General features: G+C 38.8%; 2 protein-coding genes across 2 annotated transcripts; one reads left to right on the top strand and one right to left on the bottom strand.

Annotated features, from left to right (window-relative positions):
• Positions 1 to 718: 718 nt before the first annotated feature.
• Positions 719 to 16,703, top strand: ap1g2 (adaptor related protein complex 1 subunit gamma 2). Its single transcript, XM_008432985.2, has 22 exons — positions 719 to 848; positions 1,475 to 1,677; positions 3,209 to 3,333; positions 4,542 to 4,683; positions 5,523 to 5,619; positions 5,707 to 5,783; positions 5,859 to 5,954; positions 6,491 to 6,571; positions 7,169 to 7,267; positions 7,354 to 7,409; positions 7,918 to 8,031; positions 9,595 to 9,735; positions 10,068 to 10,122; positions 10,418 to 10,540; positions 10,693 to 10,782; positions 11,013 to 11,140; positions 11,323 to 11,427; positions 12,039 to 12,186; positions 12,755 to 12,917; positions 13,093 to 13,244; positions 13,970 to 14,068; positions 14,754 to 16,703. Exons 2-22 carry the CDS (start codon positions 1,477 to 1,479, stop codon positions 14,844 to 14,846), a joined length of 2,385 nt encoding a protein of 794 aa, XP_008431207.1. The 5' UTR covers positions 719 to 848; positions 1,475 to 1,476; the 3' UTR covers positions 14,847 to 16,703.
• A 64-nt stretch (positions 16,704 to 16,767) lies between these two features.
• nedd8l (NEDD8 ubiquitin like modifier, like) lies at positions 16,768 to 18,589 on the bottom strand. Its single transcript, XM_008432984.2, has 4 exons — positions 18,427 to 18,589; positions 17,449 to 17,496; positions 17,263 to 17,345; positions 16,768 to 17,154 (listed from the first exon to the last, which is right to left on the bottom strand). The coding sequence occupies exons 1-4, from the start codon at positions 18,442 to 18,444 to the stop codon at positions 17,031 to 17,033; spliced, it is 273 nt and encodes a 90-aa protein (XP_008431206.1). The 5' UTR covers positions 18,445 to 18,589; the 3' UTR covers positions 16,768 to 17,030.
• Positions 18,590 to 20,648: the final 2,059 nt, after the last annotated feature.

The raw sequence follows: 20,648 nt of genomic DNA, 5'->3' as shown, positions 1-20,648 counted from the left end.
TTCTGGCAGCTGAAGAGATTTTTTTTTTTTTCCTACTTCTTCCATCTTGTGTTTTCTGGAATGATGGTCAGTGGCCTATGGTACATTTATTTTTAGCATGTTTCTATAGGAGAATATACAAAAAAACATCATACATAATATAAAACAATGAGAAAAAATTGAAGTGGGATTGTCCAAGTTTGATCAGTTAGCATAAAAAAGGGTTTGAGAAAACCTTAAAGGTTTATGTCATTAAGCATAACAATAGCAACAGGTACAAAGGAGACCCTGCGTGCATTTTATATTGATGGAGATGATACCAGCTGTATTGCATGTGCACGTTTTGTGGAGCTAATTAGTAGAGCTGGGCTCATTATGAATTGGTAATAAAATCTGACCATTCCAGTCTGCCCCAATTCTTTTCACATAGCTGTTCCACGAGTTTGATTGTTTTCTTAAATAAATGGAGTATTCTCACACTTGGTCAAAACGTTTTGCTACAGCTCTACAAAACACAAAATCCTCCACTGTAGGAGAAATGAAGTTAAAGTATTTTGTGATGTCCACACAGGCTTGAGGTTGTTTAAAAAAAAACTGAAGAAAAAACATAACAAAAACTCGACAAAGATTTTAAGGTTAAATTAATTTTACAGAAAAGTGTGGATACTTTATTTTTAAAAAAATTCCAACAAAAAATTGTTTTATTTTGAAGTATGAAACAGGAAGTCCGGTGATTACAGTCTTTGTTTTGACGTCACCTGCATGGATAGACGGTATTTGGGTTTCCAGCCAACTGAATGCGGCCGAGTGTTGGAGGGGGTCGGTTAAAGAACGCTTTATTTTTTCAAAATACAAACATTACTATCGAGGTAGGTCGTCGTTTTGTCACGCAGACGTAATGTCGCAGTGGGTTAGCTTGCTCTCGTAGCCCAGCTGTCTCCTCAAAGCTCTGACAGCATCCAGCAGCAGGTTAGCTCGGTCCAGTCAGTCTCTGGCTCTGCTCACTGACCTGCAGCATCGACTGGGGCGGTGTGTGGATATGTAACATTTTGACCAAATTGATAATGTTCTAGTTTTTGACGTCAAAGTGATATAACTGGGGGGGGGAAATGGCAGTTGTTATAAGAATGACTCAGGGTGTCACCGGATACAACACATTTCTAAGCTTAAATGGGGGCTGAAATATTTTTGTGAGAAGCACACCATGTTTTTTTTCTTCAGTTTGATTTTTTAAAATTATTATTATTTCTGTTTGTTTTTACAATGCAGATTGAATTGAGTACATTGTAGTGACTCTGTCATTCACCCACACACAGCTGGATGTGTGGAAACAGGAAGTGAAACACAAACTGACCTGAGAGATCTCTGAAAATAGAGTTTGTCCAGGGATCACCTTAATCTGAACAGCTGAACACAAAACAATAACCCATTCAACGTCTCTCTCTTTCTCTCTTCCTCTCTCCCTCGGCCCAACGTCTCCCTTGCACACCCGCAGCCATGTCTCCATCAGTCCCGCTGCAGGAGATGATCCGAGCCATCAGGTCAGCCAGGACCCAGTGTGAGGAACGGGGGGTCATCCAGAGGGAGTGCGCCGCCATCCGGGCCCAGTTCAGACAAACCGACAACGGCGGGCGGTCGCACAATCTGGCCAAGCTGCTCTACGTGCACATGCTGGGCTACCCTGCTCACTTTGGTCAGGTGAGGGGAGATTTAGTTAATTCCTGTCATGGGGTTTTGCGTGGGCTGAAGTGTGGGAAACCATCAAGTGTCTGCTTTCGCTTCATGCCGACTTTCGCAAAATCCAAGTCCAAAGAGAAGTGAGGCACCGAGAGGTGTTATTTGTGTGATAAAGCAGAACATCCAGGCCCCTTCCACATGTTGCCATTTTACAAGCATAAGCTTCAATGTCTTTTCTTGGGATTTTGTTTATAAATCTGAAGCGGAACAAAAGGTTCTCACCGTATTTAGTCACTTTGAGTCAAGACTTTGTAAAAACCCTTTCTGCTCCCACCTGGAGGTTATTTTGGTAGATGTCTCTACCAGTTTTGCACGTCTAGAAACTAAGTTCTTGTCCCGTCCCTCATTTAGAAAAATAGCTCACGCTCAGTCGGATCGGTTCGAGATCGATTGTAGACATCAGGAGTTAATTCTTACCACAAATTCTCTGTTGAATGTACGGGTGTCCAACTCTGGGCTGCTGGGTGTCTGTCAATCGTTAAAAAGTCTTAAATTAAGGCCTTACAATATCTTATAACCATAAAAAAGTAAGTTGGTCTTAGATACTTTGATCACAGGTCTTAAAATTTGTGTTGACAAAACTATTTAATCATATAGATTCACATACGCATTTGTTTTTCTCTCGAGACTTTTCTGTCAGGTAAAATTTGAAACGCTCTCATTCATCTACATTGGATGGTTGAGGCTACCGCTAACTCACTGCTAACGTACCCTTCACTAGTTCACTAGCTATTTATCTTGGGTAAGTTCAAGTTTATCGCCAATTGGATGGACGCAGTTCGTGCATTTCTGTGAAGACAGAGGTCTCAAGTTTAATTCGCAATGGTCTTAAAAAGTCTTAAATTTGAGTTGGTGTAACCTGCAGAAACCCTGAACTACCTTCCTGCAGGTTTTTAGACGCATTCCTTCTCCAACACTCCTGAATCAGTCAATTCCAGGGTTCTGCAGAGCTCACGAGACATGGCTCAGACGTGTTGAAGCACGGCTGCATCTTGAAGTTCTGAGAGTTGCTGTGAACCGGAGATCTTATGGTTTTCTTTCAACAGCTGCTTTCTTAAAGGGTGTGTTTGCAGAGCGCAGCACGATTGGGATATCGTTTTACTACTGAAAACCTGCTTAATTTTCTGTCCATTTCACATTTGCGCGCCTTTGTGTTGGTCTGTCACATAAAATCATTTTTTCTAACATGACAAAGTGTGAAGACTTTTCCAAGACGTTGTATTAAGTGGTTGATCTTAGTCCTTTTTTATATATCCTTTCTGTTATCTGAACAATGTGAATTGTGTTTAATTCCCTCAAGCAAAACTTGTCAAAGATCAACAAATCTCCTGTAAGTAGGCCACTGACTCTCTCGTTTCTCCGCTCAGACTACCGAGTCTCCTCTGCTCCAGAGTGATGAAAGAGCAATGATTTTTGCCTTTGGGCTTCAGCAAAGGGGTCAGTGTTTCAAGCAACTCCACACTTCACAGAGTCGTTGCTTCTTCTTGTGTAGATGGAGTGCGTTCGGATGATCGCCAGCCCGCGCTACAGCGAGAAGCGCGTGGGGTACCTGGGAGCGATGATGCTGCTGGACGAGAAGCAGGATGCGAGCCTGCTCATCACAAATTCCATAAAGAAGTGAGGAGAACTCTTACTAACTGCACTGCATGTAGTATGATCTGCGTTTATATTAATGCAGGGAGAAAAACACTTTTTGTGTTGGTGGATTTCTTCTTTGTACGGCTAAATGTCAGTGATTGGTAAGAATAAAATCATAATCACACATAGTGCTGTGAAAAGGTAGTCTCTTACACTTTTCTGTTTTTGTTACACTTCAGTGTTTCAGACGATCAAACAAATTTTAATATGAAAATCTAATAACTGGTTGTGTCGCCCATGGCAACAAGAACTCCCATTAAGTGTTTGTGAAAGCTGGCAATCAGCCTTTAACTAAATTTCTTTCCAGGATGAAAGGGTTTTCGATTAAGAATGGCCCGTTTAGCATCACACGACAGCATCTGAGTTAAACTCGAGCCATGACTTGGACTAGGCCACTCCCAAACCTCTATTTTGATTTTTATTTTGCTGAGTTAACTTGTGGGATTTGCGACGGACATTTTCAAGAGTGAAAGTGTTGATTCCACCTTTGACGCTAAAAAAAGTCAGCCTAGATCACTACACTACCTCCACCATGTTTGACGTTTTTCTCTTAATTTTTATATTATGTAGATGTAAGTACAGATGTAACTGTTGCATAATATTTACCCAAAACGATTAACAAGATATATATATATTTTTCTTGGTAAACATGAGACATGCAGGGTTTTTCTGGTTTTTTTCTTATCATTTCTTATTGTTGAATCATGAACCTGGGAACATTAACCAGTGTTCTGCTTTTTTTTTGTTTTATTTTTGTTTTTTGTGGTAGTCGGCTGTCACTGGAGTCATAGAAAACACTGTTGTAACTCTTTCCAGACTGATGGGTCTCAACAACTTTGCTTCTCATCTAGTCTTGAATTTCTTTAGATGTTACTTTTTGAGGTATTTTTTCCTACTTCATGTTGGTCCACTTCAAGAGATGTTTGGGTTCTTCAGACTGGTTAGTAATTAGGCTTGTCATTTAGACGTACTTCTATGTATTTTCCTCAGATTTCGGGTGATATTAAAAGTTCTTTCATATAATCTGAAGAATGTGGCCAAAAGATAATTTTAATGAAAGAGACAGACCTCAGTGGAATGAAAAATAGCTAATCATAAAAGTGTTTCATGTCATTCAGATAAATTATATGTCCAATTTTTTTTATTTTTTTGCGATCAACATATATTTCTGTGTTTGTCTCGTTCAGCGACTTGTCTCATAGCAACCAGTACGTGCAGTCTCTGGCTCTGTGCACGCTGGCCTGTATGGGTTCAGCTGAGATGTGCAGGGATCTGGCCCCAGAGATCGACAGACTGCTGCGCTCCTCCAACTCTTACATAAAGAAAAAGGTTACAGCATTTCCTTTTTTTCATTCATGCAGTTCYGACACATTTATCCATTAGTAGAGCTCCTTTGGTATTGTAAACACCAAAGAATGTCAGTGGTTTATTTTATTATAATTTTTTTTTGGTATGTGGGAGTTTTATATTATTATGAGCAGTCAGTATCCGCTTTCAAGCTTCACAAATCAAAGAGGAATTTGTTACAGATGAAGATAAACTCTGCACAGACTAGAACCATAATGAGTTTTATTCATTTGATACAAAATAAGAAATGTTTTATCGGTTTAAACAAACGCGTTATTGTTCATTTTAGGGATGTCCAGATTGAGATTTTTAGTAGGTAATGATAACTTCAACAAAAACTTGATTAGAGATTCAAGTTGACACTTGATACTATTTTCTTATACGTCCGTTTGAATTTAAGTTKTCTAGTAACACCAGATTAGTATTGTGACTAAAACCTCTCAGATTTAGAATATCCATATTACCACATGATCCACCGTTTGTCAGATCTTTGTGTAACACGGGTTACATTTTGACACACTGAAAATCTGACACACTCTTTTCTCCAATTGCTTCTTGATGCTTATTCTTTCAGTCGCTTGAGTAATAAGAAAACAAACTTCTGCTTTATCCTATTTATTATTGAGTTGGTAGTCCTAATATTACTAGAGTTTAGCAAAATGTAAAACAACAGATTGGAAACGTTGCAGATTATTTTAGCTACATATTAATGTAGATGATGGCTAATAGTAGCCTTTGAATTGAGGTATTTGTAGCTCCTCTGTTTAAATTTAACCACTGTTGGTATGAGAATGCATGATTCACTGACCAGTATCTTGCAGGCTGCTTTATGTGCCGTTCACATCGTGAGGAAAGTCCATGATCTAGGAGAGCTCTTTGTCCCGTCAGCTCGCTCCCTCCTCTCCGAGAAGAACCACGGTTAGTAGATTGTAATCTCACGTCTTGCGTCCCTGTGTCCCAGGTGTTGTTTCCATGATCTTCTTGTATTAACCTTTTTACGTACAGGTGTGCTACATGGAGCTGTGGTGCTCATTACTGAGCTGTGTGAGCGCAGCCCAGAAACGCTGGAGCGCTTCAGGAAGGTAAGCGGCGTCCCCATCCGATGGTTCTGCGGTAATGTGCGCGCCGTAACGGTGGGTGTGTCGTGTGCTCTCCAGACGGTCCCGGATCTGGTTCAGATCATGAAAGGCCTGGTGATTTCAGGGTATTCTCCGGACCACGACGTGGCAGGAGTCAGTGATCCGTTCCTACAGGTCAGCCTCGCTCTTTAGGACATTGATGCTTGCAAAAGATGTCGGCTTCTTCTCGTTGACGTCACTGGATATTTTATTGACTTAAATCCAGATTGTTTTTTTTTTTCTGTTATGCTTTGTAAGTTTATGTCAACATTAGAGCAAACTTAGAGCAATTCATATTGCCTTGCAAAACTGCTCAGACCTCTTCAACTTTTCTACATTTTGCCACATTGCAACAACAAATTTCAATGTATTTTTATTGGAATTTGATGACTTCTTGTGGCAGCTGGTTGCACTAAATTTAGAGTAAAGCAGGCAGATTACACATGAGACTTCTAAAATATTTATTGGTAAGAGATTTGGAGAACTTGCATTACTTTTAATTGACCTATCATTTAAAATCCCCAATACAACAAAGTTTATAGGTGTAATGTCAAAACTGCCGAAAGGTATTAATACTTTTGCAAGGCACTGAATACTTCGATGCAAGTATACACAGGTGTATTATTTCTCCTGTCTTTTTGTGCTTCTTCTCCCCCCAACTTTTCCTTCAGGTACGCATCCTAAGGTTGCTGAGGATCCTCGGTCGGAACAACGAAGCGGCGAGTGATGCCATGAACGACCTCCTAGCTCAGGTTTTGTTTTTATTCTTCCAACCGGACAGCATTACTGGAATAATGAGATGTTTTGCTCAGTTCCAGAGAAGCTCTGTGTTCAAATTTTGTCTTTTGGATATCTTCCTTGTCTGTACCAGACTGACTCGTTTGCAAAATGCAAAGTGCCCTCGAATCTTTAAAAGGTTTTATATTAATTTATATCAAATTAAGGCCTTAAAATCTCTTGAATTCATTAAAGAAAATGTAAAGTTTTACATTTTGTATTCTAGTCGTGTGCAGACATCTACACTCACTGTGTTCTGTGACGAAGGCGGTTAAGGCTACTGGTAATTAGCTGCTAATACTTGCTTGCTAACTCGTTAGCACACAAACGAGCCATTGGCAGCTAGCAGACATACTGCTAACTTTAGAGCTACATGCCATGTGAGAAGCACAAATCTGCTGCCAAGAACCAAACCCCCCACCCCCAGTTTTGGTCCCCTGATTTTTTTGTACTGCTCCGTCATGATATACGTCTTAATGGTCTTAAAAAATCTTAAATTTGAGGTGATAAAACTTGAAGTTCAGTCTGTTGTCCGACAATGGCAGCTTACTGACATGTGATTTGTTTTCTAGGTAGCGACCAATACAGACAGTACCAAGACCGTGGGCAACGCTGTGCTCTATGAAACTGTTCTCACTGTACTGGACATAAAGTCAGAGAGCGGCCTCAGAGTGAGACACGTTCTCTTTTTACTGCATTATTGCATCAGCAGGCTTTATTTGATTATCAAACGCTCATAACTTCACTTGCTCCATAGGTTTTGGCTGTAAACATCCTGGGAAGATTCCTCCTGAATAATGACAGGAACATTCGGTCAGTGCTGATTTTCTTCCTGTCTTATTCCTTCACCCTCTGTCGACTCTGCTCACCGCCTATTTCCTCTGATCTCAGTAAAGGCTTTTTTCCCCCTTTTTTATTTCAAAAGTGACTGATCTCCTCCCAACAGGCTGAGCTGAATAATTACTTCCCCTCTGAGCGTTTTACAGTAGGAGCTGACTCAGTTTAAGCACATTTTAGCAGTGAATGTGGACTTGTTGTTGCGTAGGTTCCTAGAGGTTTTGTTGTATTGTGGATTTGTTAGTGCTTTCCATGTGGGCCTTGTAGTAAAACGGGTCCATCTAGTTTGCTCCTGTAGAACTACTGACTCTCTTTGTGCCAGGGCGGCAGTGGTGAGAATGCTTCTTTCCTGTTAGACCTGCCTTACTTGATCATATCTGCCCAAACATAATGTCTGAACTGTAGAAAAGTGCTGACACTGTTGCTAATCACTGTTCATGATGCGGTATAAAAAGGAAATGTTTCATTGTTGGTCCTCTTGCAGATATATTGCCATGACCTCTCTTCAGAAGATCGTTTTGACAGACCACAATGCAGTTCAGCGGCACCGTGGGACCATAGTGGACTGCCTGAAGGACCAGGACGCATCTGTCAAGCGGTAATCTTTGCCTATTTCTTTAGTGAAAAATGGGCTGAAACAGAGACGCCACTACATGAAAGGCCTCCAACTCACAGCCAGGGTACAAAAGAGTCTGTTTTCAAGCAGGAGTCAGAAGACCAGAGGTGTCCAAAGTGACCCATTTGCAGCCATTGGAATAATTTTTTATTTTTTTTTTGTGGCTTCTTAATTGTATTTTTTTTTTAAATTGCACAAATTTGGTTTCTCAAGTAAAACTGTTGATGCAGATGGACAATTTTTACCATTTTTAGGGCAAGATTTTTTTTGGCAAATTAAAGTCCCCTTATGATGGCAGATATTGGTAACACAAAGTTCTTGTTTTTAATTAACCTTGTATTTGGCTTTCATTTTAATTTCATGGTAAAACAGGACAAAACCCATCGATATGTCATTATTATTATTTTAAAAAGGCTATTTTTCGTTTTTAGCTTTTAACTTGACAATTTTTAGGACTCTTGTATAATTACTTCAATATCATTATTGGAGACTCTTACAACCAAAACCATAAATAGAATGGATTATGAAGTCTCAGAACAAAAATGCCCTTCAAAAAATATTAATTGTTAAAATGAAAGTTATTGTGTTTATTTTAATTTATTATGTGATTAATTGATTAATTACTTATTGCGACAGGCTTAGAAAAAAAAAGTCGTATAATTTACGTAAAAACATACAAGAAATCAGTTCGAATCTATGAAAAATATGCCATTATTGGGATAATATGCCATTATGTAAAGATGCATGGTAGTTATATTTAGATGAAATAAAGGCAAGAACATGGTTTTAAGATTTCTTTTTATGGAAGAAAACGTCAAAAAAAAAAAAAAACTATTACAAAGGACTTAATAGTTTTACTTAATCTCATCCTACACTTTGTTTGCAAAGAGGAAGATCCATCTGGATCTGTATGCTTGGGTGAACCACAGCTAAATCTACTAACCTGAAGTGGAAATGGTTGCATATCATCATAATAAAAATTTTATATCTATTTATCGATTCAATCGTGAACCAAACCTGAAAAACGCCTGTTGTACCATTTATTGCTTTTGGAAAAAAAAACCATTTGAATAAAYGCAGTGAATCGGTTACAAAAGCAAGATTTTATTTATTTATTTATTTATTTTTTCGTAGTGTCTCACCATTAAAAACACCTTTTCACAATTACGTTTGAATAAATACACACAAGCTCTCAACAAATTTACAACCAGTAAGTGAAACGGTTTCACACCACCTGTGATTTTTGGCTCCCTTATTTCTCGTATTTCAGCCTCTTACTTTGGGAGCTGCGTCACTTATCTGGCATCCATTTAAAAAAAACAAAAAAAACTGCATTCTTAATGAGACAAACAGAGCATTTGTACCAAACAGACTAGCATTTAAGCCTTTAAAGCATCTCTTTTAATGTTCACATGCAGAGATAAACCCGGAGTATCAATATTTAAAGATGTTCCTTTTTTCACGTCGGGGAACGCTGTGAGCGCCTGTCGACGCAGCCAAGCCGGATTAATTAGCACCTTTGATCCTCCTCTCCCGTCCATGTAGGCGTGCTTTGGAGCTGTCCCTGGCTTTGGTGTCGGCCTCCAACATCCGCTCCATGATGAAGGAACTGCTCATCTTCCTCTCCTCCTGCCCCCCCGAGCTCCGGGCTCAGGCTGCCAGCGGCATATTTAACGCTGCTGAAAGGTAGAGTCTCAAAGAACGTTTGGTGGATTTTATTCCGCGCATAAACGACTGATTTATTCTCAACACAGACTCGTAACGCATGCAAACACAGATGACTTCCCCTCATGCATGTGAACAGATTGGACGTGTTGTGTTTTTTTGACCCAGAGTGGGGCAGTTTTAATGCTGAGGCAGATGCAATAAAGGCTCTACTTATCCACTCAGTGATATTCCTGCCCGACAGACACTGCCCAGCACTTATTCTCCTACACACAATGCAGATACAGATTTGGCGCGCTCGTCTCACCGTAGAGCGCTGCTCAGTTGGCTGTGTGTGTGTGTGTCTCTGTCAGGTATGCACCCTCTAAACGCTGGCACATTGACACCATCCTGCATGTTCTCACCACGGTAAGTTCACTCTAGTAAACACTCACATATTGCTTAATTTTTCAATTAATCAATTACTAAATTAGCTGACAATTTTTTCAATAATTTATTAACCATTTCATGTCTTGCAGTGAATGGCTAATAATTATTATTTTTTTGCTAGTGTAACATGAAGAGTTGGTCTTTTTGCTAAATGCCGCCGCTAATTTCATTGATTTTCAATCTATGCATATTGAAGAACGACATATGACGACACGATGCTGAAGGACCTATTGCTGCGTTTGCGTGAGCGCGTGTGTCATTTCCTCCCTCGCAGGCAGGGGGCGACGTCAGAGATGAAACTGTGCCTAACCTGATTCAGCTCATCACCAACACCTCAGAGCTGCACTGCTACACCGTCCACAAACTCTACCGGGCGCTGCTCACCGACATCTCTCAGGTCTGAGGCTCAGGCTGCTCCGGTTTCACTGCAGCGTTTGAGTCGGATGGAAACAGATTTGTCTTTTAATAAAAAATTTAAAAAAGTGAGAATTTACGCTTCTCCTATGTATCCCCAAGTGATGTACAAGTGGAGTTTCTTTGTGTTCGCAGCAACCCCTGGTCCAGGTGGCTTGCTGGTGTATAGGAGAGTATGGGGACCTGCTGCTGAAAGGAGAGTGTCAGGAGACAGAAGCCGTGCAGGTGAAGTACTGATGTTGTGTTTAGGTATAAAAGCGAAGAGTGCAAGATGGTCACAATGTTCTGGGAGAAACAAATTGTTTTGTTTTTTTTTAACTCCACACAGTTAAAGGGAGAAAACTAGTGGCATGTATTTTGCTCAAAACTGAATTTAAAATGTCTTTTTTTTTGTTGTTGTTGTAGGTTTATCACATTTTTTTTTTGTTTGTTTCTTTTGCACGTGTCTTCATCAGGTGACGGAGGACGACGTCCTGGACGCTTTAGAGATAGTTTTACAGTCGCACATGTCGACTCCAACGACCAGAGGCTTTGCTCTCACCGCCACCATGAAACTGAGCACACGCATCACAGACAATGTGGAGTAAGAAAACAAAACAAAAACACCTCTTTAGCCCCTGGCGGTCCACAGGGATCAGAGTTGTGTAGAAAGCCCCTAACGGACCAGTTTGTTGATGGAAGAACTTCTGCAGAACGCTGACTGTAAGCAGCTTGCGTAATTTCTCTGTTTCTCTTTCTCCTCGTGAACGCGCTCCCCACCGGCAGTCGGATCAGGAGCATCGTCAGCATCTACGGAAGCTGCATAGACGTGGAGCTCCAGCAGAGGGCAGTTGAATACAACGCACTCTTCAAGAAGTATGACCACATGAGGTAGGCAAAGACAGAGCAGTGTCACATTTTTTTCTTTCTTATGGACGTCTTATGTTCTAGGACAACGGCTCTCAAGTTTTTATAACAAATGGACGATGTTCTCTATCCTATTTTAGACTTTATTTGGGATTCTTAAGCAGTATGGAAGTTTGAGTAGAGTATCTCCAAGGTCTGGGTATTTTTTTTTCTCTAGAAAAGTCTGATCACCATCAAAATGTGGTAGAAATCCAGGGTGGACTTTTATTTTTGATATTTAAATATTAGCTACAAAAAATGAGGAATCTGTAAACCGGAGCAGTTCTTTATCTATCTGACTGTCCATCAATCCATCCATTTTTTAGTTTATCCATATATCGATTTGCCCGTCCATCCACCTATTCTCCCAATAATCAGTGTATCAATCAGTCTGGACTAATAAGGAAGTTTTGTCTAAACTGGGTTTAAAGTCATTCCCATATCCAGGTTCTAAGTTCCAAGGTCAATAAAACGCACCATTTCTCGTTCCAAGTTCACCATCTCTGTCGCACTTCTGTGTTTGAAGAATGTTCTGATGAAGCAAACTGTGATGGCTGTAGCTGTTTCCAGACTGAGGTCGTTGCTTGTTTCCGCAGGGCGGCTGTGCTGGAGAGGATGCCTGTGATTCAGAAAAACTCTCTGGGTCAAACCAACGGAGAGCTGAGTGAGGAACCCATGAAGGAGAGCCAACCAGGAAAGGTCAAACAGGAAGAGACGGCGCTGCCGCCACAACCAGCTGGCCAGGTATGAGAACACAGACCTTCCTGAAATATCTCTTAACTATAGTTATTGTTTTGCATTTTTTATTTTGACAGTCACCAGGAAGTTTAATAATGGTTTATTGTAATAATGTGAGAATAAAGTAACAATATTTTGAGGGTAAAATCATCATAATATGAGAATATTCATAGTGTAATGACTTTATTCTCCTAATATTCCGACTTTATTCTCTTAATTTTATTACTTTTTTCTCGTAATTGTACTATTTTTATTCCTTTCAAGCATGGTCCTAATACTCTGTCATAGAATACAAACTGATGTGACGCAGAAAAAGTGTTTCCATCGCGCTTTTGCGGTAAACTCCAATTTCGATACGACTGAAAAACCTCCTGATTCTATAGTAAAAGCTTTTTAGCGAAAAATGTGTTTATTCGAAATTAGCATGTTTCTATTAAGAAGATTTATTTCTGTAATTCGAATTTGCACAATTTTATGGTAAGTGGAAGCGCGGCTACAGTTTTAGGCTACAGGCTTAGTTCTATTTTAAATATCTGTGTATCTATGTGCTCAGTTCTGTGTTTTTTTTGCTCAGGTGGTTGACCTCTTGGACCTGCTGGGAGGTTCTCAGGAACCCCTGCAGCCCGGCTCGTCAGTCGCTGGCTCAGCATCAACGCAGCTCACTGCTGCCCCCACCAGCGCTGGAGGAGACCTCCTGGATCTGCTGGGTGGGTTTGAGCCCACTCCTCTGGCCCCAGGTCAGTCCCATCAGACACAGATGAGATGGAAACACAAAAACTATATGATTGTTGACTCTAAAAGGAAAATAAAGAAAAAAATCATTTTTAGAATGTATATTTAACTTTTCATAAGCTGGTTTGCTCCACATATCTGAATCAATTCCACGTTTCTTTATGCTTCTGCTTGCCTCAGCTCCCACTGTGACGGTGTACGAGAAAAATGGTGTGACTCTGACGCTAAGCTGCGAACAGCAGTCGGAGTCGGGCCTGACGGTCACGCTCACCGCCTCCAACTCCACTGACTCAGACATCAGCGGCTTCACCCTGCAAGCTGCGGTGCCCAAGGTTTGTTTATCTCCCTCCATGAAACCACCTTCTAACCGCATCTGTTATGATAATGTCGAGTTCAGTGATAAATGCACCATTCAGTGTTAAAGTGAGGAAAACGGCCGCAGCAACAGCAGTAGAGCTTTAATGAAATACTGAGGGACTCACTGAATGTMATTGTAAACAGCAGTCAGCTAAAGTGCAGACATTTTAAACAGACTGACATCATTTAAATTAATTAAAAAATGTCTTCTATAACTAATTCACAGTGACAGTATACTGTTTGTCGTCTTATTGAACCGGATGYGTTTGTGCGTTTTGTCAGTTCGTGTTCAAAATGTTGTTGCTTAGGAATGCTAACAGCAGTTAGCATACTGCCTTAACACAACAATGAACAAATCCCTCTGGTCTTCTGAGTCCAGTGAGGTTTAGAAAGGAAAATTTAAATTTATTCAATTTTAAAATGAAAAAAAAAAAAAAAAAAACTGTTGCATTTTGTTTTATGCTTAGCATTGTGAAACCAACTACTGGAACCGGGAACTCTTATTTTATCTCTGTTAAAGACATTCAACCAATAACACGCCTTATTTTCAACATTTAAAATGTGCCACTTCGGTTTTATTGTCTCTACAATTGTTACTACAGTACTACTGCCAGTAAATGAAAGTAAAAATCACCTGTTTTGCTACGCTGCTGCTTCAGCTTCACCGTTTGTTTTTTTTGTTTTGTTTTCTGTGCTTCAGAGTGTGCAGCTACAAATGAGGGCCCCGAGCACAGACTGTCTTCCTGCACATGGTGGCGCTAAACTGACCCAGCTGGTGGTCCTCAACAACCCCAACAAGGTGGGTCTGCAGAATGCAAACAGGGCTGCCCCCACATCCTTAACGAGTCTTAAAATGCCTTAAATTAATGTATTTAGAATTAAGGCCTTAAGATGTCTTAATTTCTTTCTTTTTTTTAAGTAAGTTGGTTATAGGTCTTATACTTAGTTATAAGCAGACTATTTAATCTCTTTTATTAATAGTTTTTTGTTCATGTGGCTTTTCTGACAGGCAAAAGCTTGAAGCACTTAAAATCGGCTTCACTGTGTACTGTGACTCGAGGTGATTGAGGCTACTAGGTACTAGCTGCTAACATATATCTAGATATATGTTAGCAGCTAGTAAATATTTATATTAGCAGTATATTTATCACCAGTTAGCTGGTCAATGTCTTTGGCTCTCTTCTGTTGCCAACCCATATCATTTATTTATTTTCTTTGGTACATTTCTGTCGCGACGGTCTTAAGAAACGTCTTAAATTTGAGTTGGTGAAACCCGCAGAGACCCTGTGCAAAGGCGCAAGCGGAGAAATAACGCACAAGCTGCGCCTCCCATTCAATGTAGTGATTCTTTAACGTTGCGGTGGAGGAGAACACCGATGGAAACTTCTTCAGAAGTTGGGGCTGGAACCATGTTGTGTTCTTATATATTTATTTCTTTTTACTATAATCAGACATGAACAGTGAACTGTTCCTTTACATTTCAGGTAAATCTGAAAATGAGGATCCGCGTGTCCTACACCTGCCAAGGCTCGGTCGTTCAGGACATGGTTCAGGTGGACTCCTTCCCGGGACTCTGAGCCGCAGCCGGACCAGGAGGCGTCTCTCCGAGTCCCGTTAGGTGGTTTTCAAAACCCTGAGAAACGGCGAGTTTCACAGGAATCCACAGCCACACTGAAGGAATGATATTTTTTTGGTGCTTGTGAGGTAAACATCACAACGGTGAACATTTAAGGATTTGCAGGTATCGAAGAAAAGAATGGGTTATGTAAAATGAAATCATCACTATACATATTTAAGCAGGGAGTTTTTTTTTTATATACCAGAGTGTTAGGGTCACTTGGAGAAAGTATTTATTTACCTGTTTCAAGATTAAAGTCAAAAGAACCAACTTGGAATGTTGAGGAAAAGGGTTAAATCCTGGGGAATACAATTCTAATCAAAACACCAAAGGAAAAAAGAAATGAGATTAGAGTTCAAAAAGCTGATTTAAAAAAACACTCAATATATTTTTAAGGAACTTTTCTTAAAAAAACATTATGTTGAGATTGTAAACAAGGGCCAATTATGGTTCCTCTTTGTGTAAATGACCTGTACTGACAGCAGTACAGACATTTTCCTTTAATATCCTGTTTCCTCTGCTTTTTTTCTTAACATTTTAGATTTGTTCTTGAACAAAAAAATTGACTTTACTGTTGAACTAAAATGTAAAAAAAAAAATGTGTGTGACCCTAATGCTCTCTTGTAGATTTCAATGTTTGTGAACCCTTTGATTTCTAGATTCCTGCACAACTTGTTTCAAAACGTAGTTTTTGTTTTTACAATGTAGTAGTGACAAGAATTAAACCAAATTAATCTAGGTATGCCGATGAGGTCATCTTGGGCTTTGACATGTTTTAAATTTAATCCTATTGATCATGTCTCTGGGCCCGTTTTGCTGCATCTGAACTGAAGACGTTTTAAAGATTAACAAAGAAAAAAAAATGTAAAATCCATTTTTTATTTATCTGAGACACTTATCTGCCTCTGAAAAAATCTTAATATTTTATTTAAAGATTCATGAATACAGAAAATGAATGAGGGTTCACAAACCTTAAAGAGCCACTATGCCAGCTCAACCTTTTTATTGAAATTTTTGCTGCTGCATTCAGTGTTTATATTTTCACCGGTTTTTTTTTGTTGTTGCTTTTGATGGCAGCCTTTCATCTTTGCTCCATATAGATATTTGTTTTTATGCTCTTTGCACTGTCTAAACAAGGCAAAAACACTAACCAATGAGTTTCTAACCACTACTTCAATTTTTATTTATTTTTATTAAAATGCGAGAGATATAGAAGAGTAGATTTTAAACACAACCATATGAGTTGCCTTTTCTTATCTCAGAGAGTTCTTCGATTATCCAGGTGTTTTAGCTCCTGACCATTCCCCCTGTGCCTTCTGCCACTTTTTTTTTTTTTCAAAACATTTCCTTCAGAGGCCAAGATTATTTAGTTAGACTTTACATACCAAACAACACCTCTCCTGGATGTTAGACTCTAATCAATTGTTTACAGATGATTAAATAAAGCAGGTTTATTTATGAAGATTATGTACAGCAAAACAAGAAGAAATTCAGGCACGCCGCTGCCTACCAGATGTATATTTTGGATAACAAATGTCGAAGCACAACCAAGAGTTTTAAATCCACGGAAACGCCCAGCCTTTTTGTTGGTGGGGAACAAAGCGCTACAAAAAAAACAAAAAAAAATGTCGAGATGAAACCAGCGTGTTTGTGTTAGCTCGGTGACTCATTTTCATCCTCTCTGCTTTTAGCGAACACTCTAGACGTCAGATCACACACACACACACACACGACTCCACTGTAAAGAGCTGAGAGAATATTGATTGTCTTTGAATATTCCGTTTTGTTTTCTAATAAAAGAAATTCTCAGGCGTGACTTAATCTGATGTCTGTTTTTTTTTTGTGTGTGCTTTTTTATAACCAAAGGACGACACTAGAAGTCAACTTTCACCTTTATTCACAAGCAAAGATCACATAATCTTCAAACTGTGGTGCTGTAACTGTTCAAAGTCAAATAAAACAATGTAGGTTAACACACACAAAAAAAATCTACATATGTATTAGAGCGTCCATTTTTCTTTGAAGGTTTAGTTTTAGTTTTGTTTTTAATTGCTGTTTCTTGGTAGCATTAGCCTAATTTAGCTCTAACACTGATTTGAACGCCGCGGTGTTGGCACTCGGCAGGTCTCAGGTCAGCAGCAACTCATGACGAGGGAGAGAGGCGTGTGCAGCTTCTGTGGGGTTCTGATCCTCCTCTTAACGCCAGCACAAGATGGAGCACCGAGCCGCCCTGGATCTTGTAGTCTGCAGCCGTCTTCTCATCGTTCCTGAAGACGGGAGGAAGACAGAAGGAGGGGGGGGGGGGGGGGTTGTGGTTTTAAAGGAGAACCCTTATGGAGGGATCACAAAAAGGACTACAAAGTGAGCTGGCTCACATCTGTTTCCCGCTGTAGATGAGCCTCTGTTGCTGTGGAGGGATGCCTTCCTTCTCCTCAACCCTTTCCTTGATTCGCTCCACCTTGATGTGGGACAAAACGAGAACACTCAGCGCTGATAGAAATCAGTTGAGTAATGAGGGTTTTTTTTTTTTTGTAAAACTGTAGTTTGCGTCAATGCATCACCTTGTCTGTGGGCTCGATGTCGATCTCTATTTCCTTTCCAGTCAGGGTCTGAAAGTGGGAACGTTAACAGCATAGGTGAGATTGGATCGGATCAACCTGAAAGCTGTTCCAAAATCACCCTGATGACATTTATAACTATAACACTTGTGATTTTTTTAAAACGTCAACAGAAAAATATATTTAGCTTTTTTTATATATATGTAGGCATAATTTAGACTCAGTTTTTTCCCCCAACTTACACTTAAACGTTGTGACTGTATCATACATGTACATATCGTCACCTTTCTAAAAAATAGCATATATATATATATATATATATATATGCTTTTTTTTTGTTGTTGTTTTGAAAGAAAGTGATGGTGATATTTTATTTTTTTCCCAAAAATCCCTTTTGGTAAAAAAATTTAATTACGTTACGATGGTGACGATATGTTAGTGTCATAAGATTACCAATAAACCTGAAATTTTAAGAATTGGATGGTTTTTAATCTTCAGAAACCCACCGACTGCTATATAAAGGAATATGTAAAAACATTCATACCCTTTTGAAAAGTCCTGTGGTGACTTGTAAGGCTCAAAGTTAACTGGAATTTGTCCCAAAAAATTACTTGATCTATAAAACTACAGAAACGATAAAAACGTAGTTGTTTAGGGAACATGTCTGTCAGTCAGCAACCAGAATAAATCTAGGGTTTTGACATGAACACCCCAAAATACATAGTATGGCTTGTACAGGAACTCCCGAGTCAAAAGTTGTTTTCCCCCTGCTTTGACTCATGATTTTATTTTTTGAAAAAACTTCGAGAGCAGTAAGTTAAGCAACCAAAATGATACATTAACCTTACTACCAGTCTTCTGAGCATACGTCTGAGCACAATCAGAGTAATGGGTTGGATACATCACCGGAGAAGAAATAATGAACCGGCGAACCAGTTATCGAACGGCAATAAAGTTAAACCTCAATAAAAGATTTCTCACCTTAACTTTGATCAGCATGTTGAATAAACACTATTATTTTACTGAAAAGAGAATGGACGACTAACAGAACAAAACAACTGGCAAATTAACGCTTTACAACCAGCTCGTCAAGCTAACCTGACTTTACTTCCTGTGTAGCGGACCAACACTCTAACTATGTCGGCTTGTACCATAACACCAGTAGAAAGGTTCCGCTGTTAAAACTACAGATTAATAATGATAGTAATAATAGAAATTTCACCTAGACGTACCTTATTTTTTTCATAAACTTTTGCAAAAATAAAAACAACACTAATTTATTTGTTAGCCACCATGTGTTAGATAAGCATCTGTTGTTACTTTTGTTATCATTACATGCACCCAGAGTTTTAAACCACTGTAATAATTGTCAATAAAGATTTAACCATCTGAGTGTCTGAACAGTTTAGCAAATTATTGTCACAATTTTATACACGAAATAACTGGGAAATTTACGAGATTATGTTGCTAAGAAAACATAATCTCATAGGAAAAATCTCTTAAGAAAAACAAATTCTAGTTTTTATTGAGTGTTGATTACACGTTTTTCCAAATTACTAGTTTATATATATATATATAAACTAGTAATTTGGAAAAACGTGTAATCAACACTCAATAAAAACTAGAATTTGTTTTTCTTAAGAGATTTTTCCTATGAGATTATGTTTTCTTAGCAACATAATCTCGTAAATTTCCCAGTTATTTCGTGTATAAAATTGTGACAATAATTTGCTAAACTGTTCAGACACTCAGATGGTTAAATCTTTATTGACAATTATTACAGTGGTTTAAAACTCTGGGTGCATGTAATGATAACAAAAGTAACAACAGATGCTTATCTAACACATGGTGGCTAACAAATAAATTAGTGTTGTTTTTATTTTTGCAAAAGTTTATGAAAAAAATAAGGTACGTCTAGGTGAAATTTCTATTATTACTATCATTATTAATCTGTAGTTTTAACAGCGGAACCTTTCTACTGGTGTTATGGTACAAGCCGACATAGTTAGAGTGTTGGTCCGCTACACAGGAAGTAAAGTCAGGTTAGCTTGACGAGCTGGTTGTAAAGCGTTAATTTGCCAGTTGTTTTGTTCTGTTAGTCGTCCATTCTCTTTTCAGTAAAATAATAGTGTTTATTCAACATGCTGATCAAAGTTAAGGTGAGAAATCTTTTATTGAGGTTTAACTTTATTGCCGTTCGATAACTGGTTCGCCGGTTCATTATTTCTTCTCCGGTGATGTATCCAACCCATTACTCTGATTGTGCTCAGACGTATGCTCAGAAGACTGGTAGTAAGGTTAATGTATCATTTTGGTTGCTTAACTTACTGCTCTCGAAGTTTTTTCAAAAAATAAAATCATGAGTCAAAGCAGGGGGAAAACAACTTTTGACTCGGGAGTTCCTGTACAAGCCATACTATGTATTTTGGGGTGTTCATGTCAAAACCCTAGATTTATTCTGGTTGCTGACTGACAGACATGTTCCCTAAACAACTACGTTTTTATCGTTTCTGTAGTTTTATAGATCAAGTAATTTTTTGGGACAAATTCCAGTTAACTTTGAGCCTTACAAGTCACCACAGGACTTTTCAAAAGGGTATGAATGTTTTTACATATTCCTTTATATAGCAGTCGGTGGGTTTCTGAAGATTAAAAACCATCCAATTCTTAAAATTTCAGGTTTATTGGTAATCTTATGACACTAACATATCGTCACCATCGTAACGTAATTAAATTTTTTTACCAAAAGGGATTTTTGGGAAAAAAATAAAATATCACCATCACTTTCTTTCAAAACAACAACAAAAAAAAAGCATATATATATATATATATATATATATGCTATTTTTTAGAAAGGTGACGATATGTACATGTATGATACAGTCACAACGTTTAAGTGTAAGTTGGGGGAAAAAACTGAGTCTAAATTATGCCTACATATATATAAAAAAAGCTAAATATATTTTTCTGTTGACGTTTTAAAAAAATCACAAGTGTTATAGTTATAAATGTCATCAGGGTGATTTTGGAACAGCTTTCAGGTTGATCCGATCCAATCTCACCTATGCTGTTAACGTTCCCACTTTCAGACCCTGACTGGAAAGGAAATAGAGATCGACATCGAGCCCACAGACAAGGTGATGCATTGACGCAAACTACAGTTTTACAAAAAAAAAAAANTGTGTGTGTGTGTGTGTGTGTGT

Source organism: Poecilia reticulata, linkage group LG17, assembly GCF_000633615.1.
Source record: "Poecilia reticulata strain Guanapo linkage group LG17, Guppy_female_1.0+MT, whole genome shotgun sequence".
In the NCBI taxonomy this organism is placed as follows: Eukaryota; Metazoa; Chordata; class Actinopteri; order Cyprinodontiformes; family Poeciliidae; genus Poecilia; species Poecilia reticulata.
This window is presented reverse-complemented; position numbering and strand designations above follow the sequence as displayed.

Bases quoted from the DNA above. Each gene is read 5' to 3' on its own strand.
- ap1g2 (XM_008432985.2), top strand. From the start codon at position 1,477: ATGTCTCCATCAGTCCCGCTGCAGGAGATGATCCGAGCCATCAGGTCA. The intron at 12,187-12,754 runs GTATGAGAACAC...TTTTTTGCTCAG, and splicing joins CGCCACAACCAGCTGGCCAG to GTGGTTGACCTCTTGGACCT. The intron at 13,245-13,969 runs GTTTGTTTATCT...TCTGTGCTTCAG, and splicing joins TGCAAGCTGCGGTGCCCAAG to AGTGTGCAGCTACAAATGAG.
- nedd8l (XM_008432984.2), bottom strand. The intron at 17,346-17,448 runs GTGATGCATTGA...TCCCACATCAAG, and splicing joins ACATCGAGCCCACAGACAAG to GTGGAGCGAATCAAGGAAAG. The intron at 17,155-17,262 runs GTGAGCCAGCTC...TCCCGTCTTCAG, and splicing joins ATCTACAGCGGGAAACAGAT to GAACGATGAGAAGACGGCTG.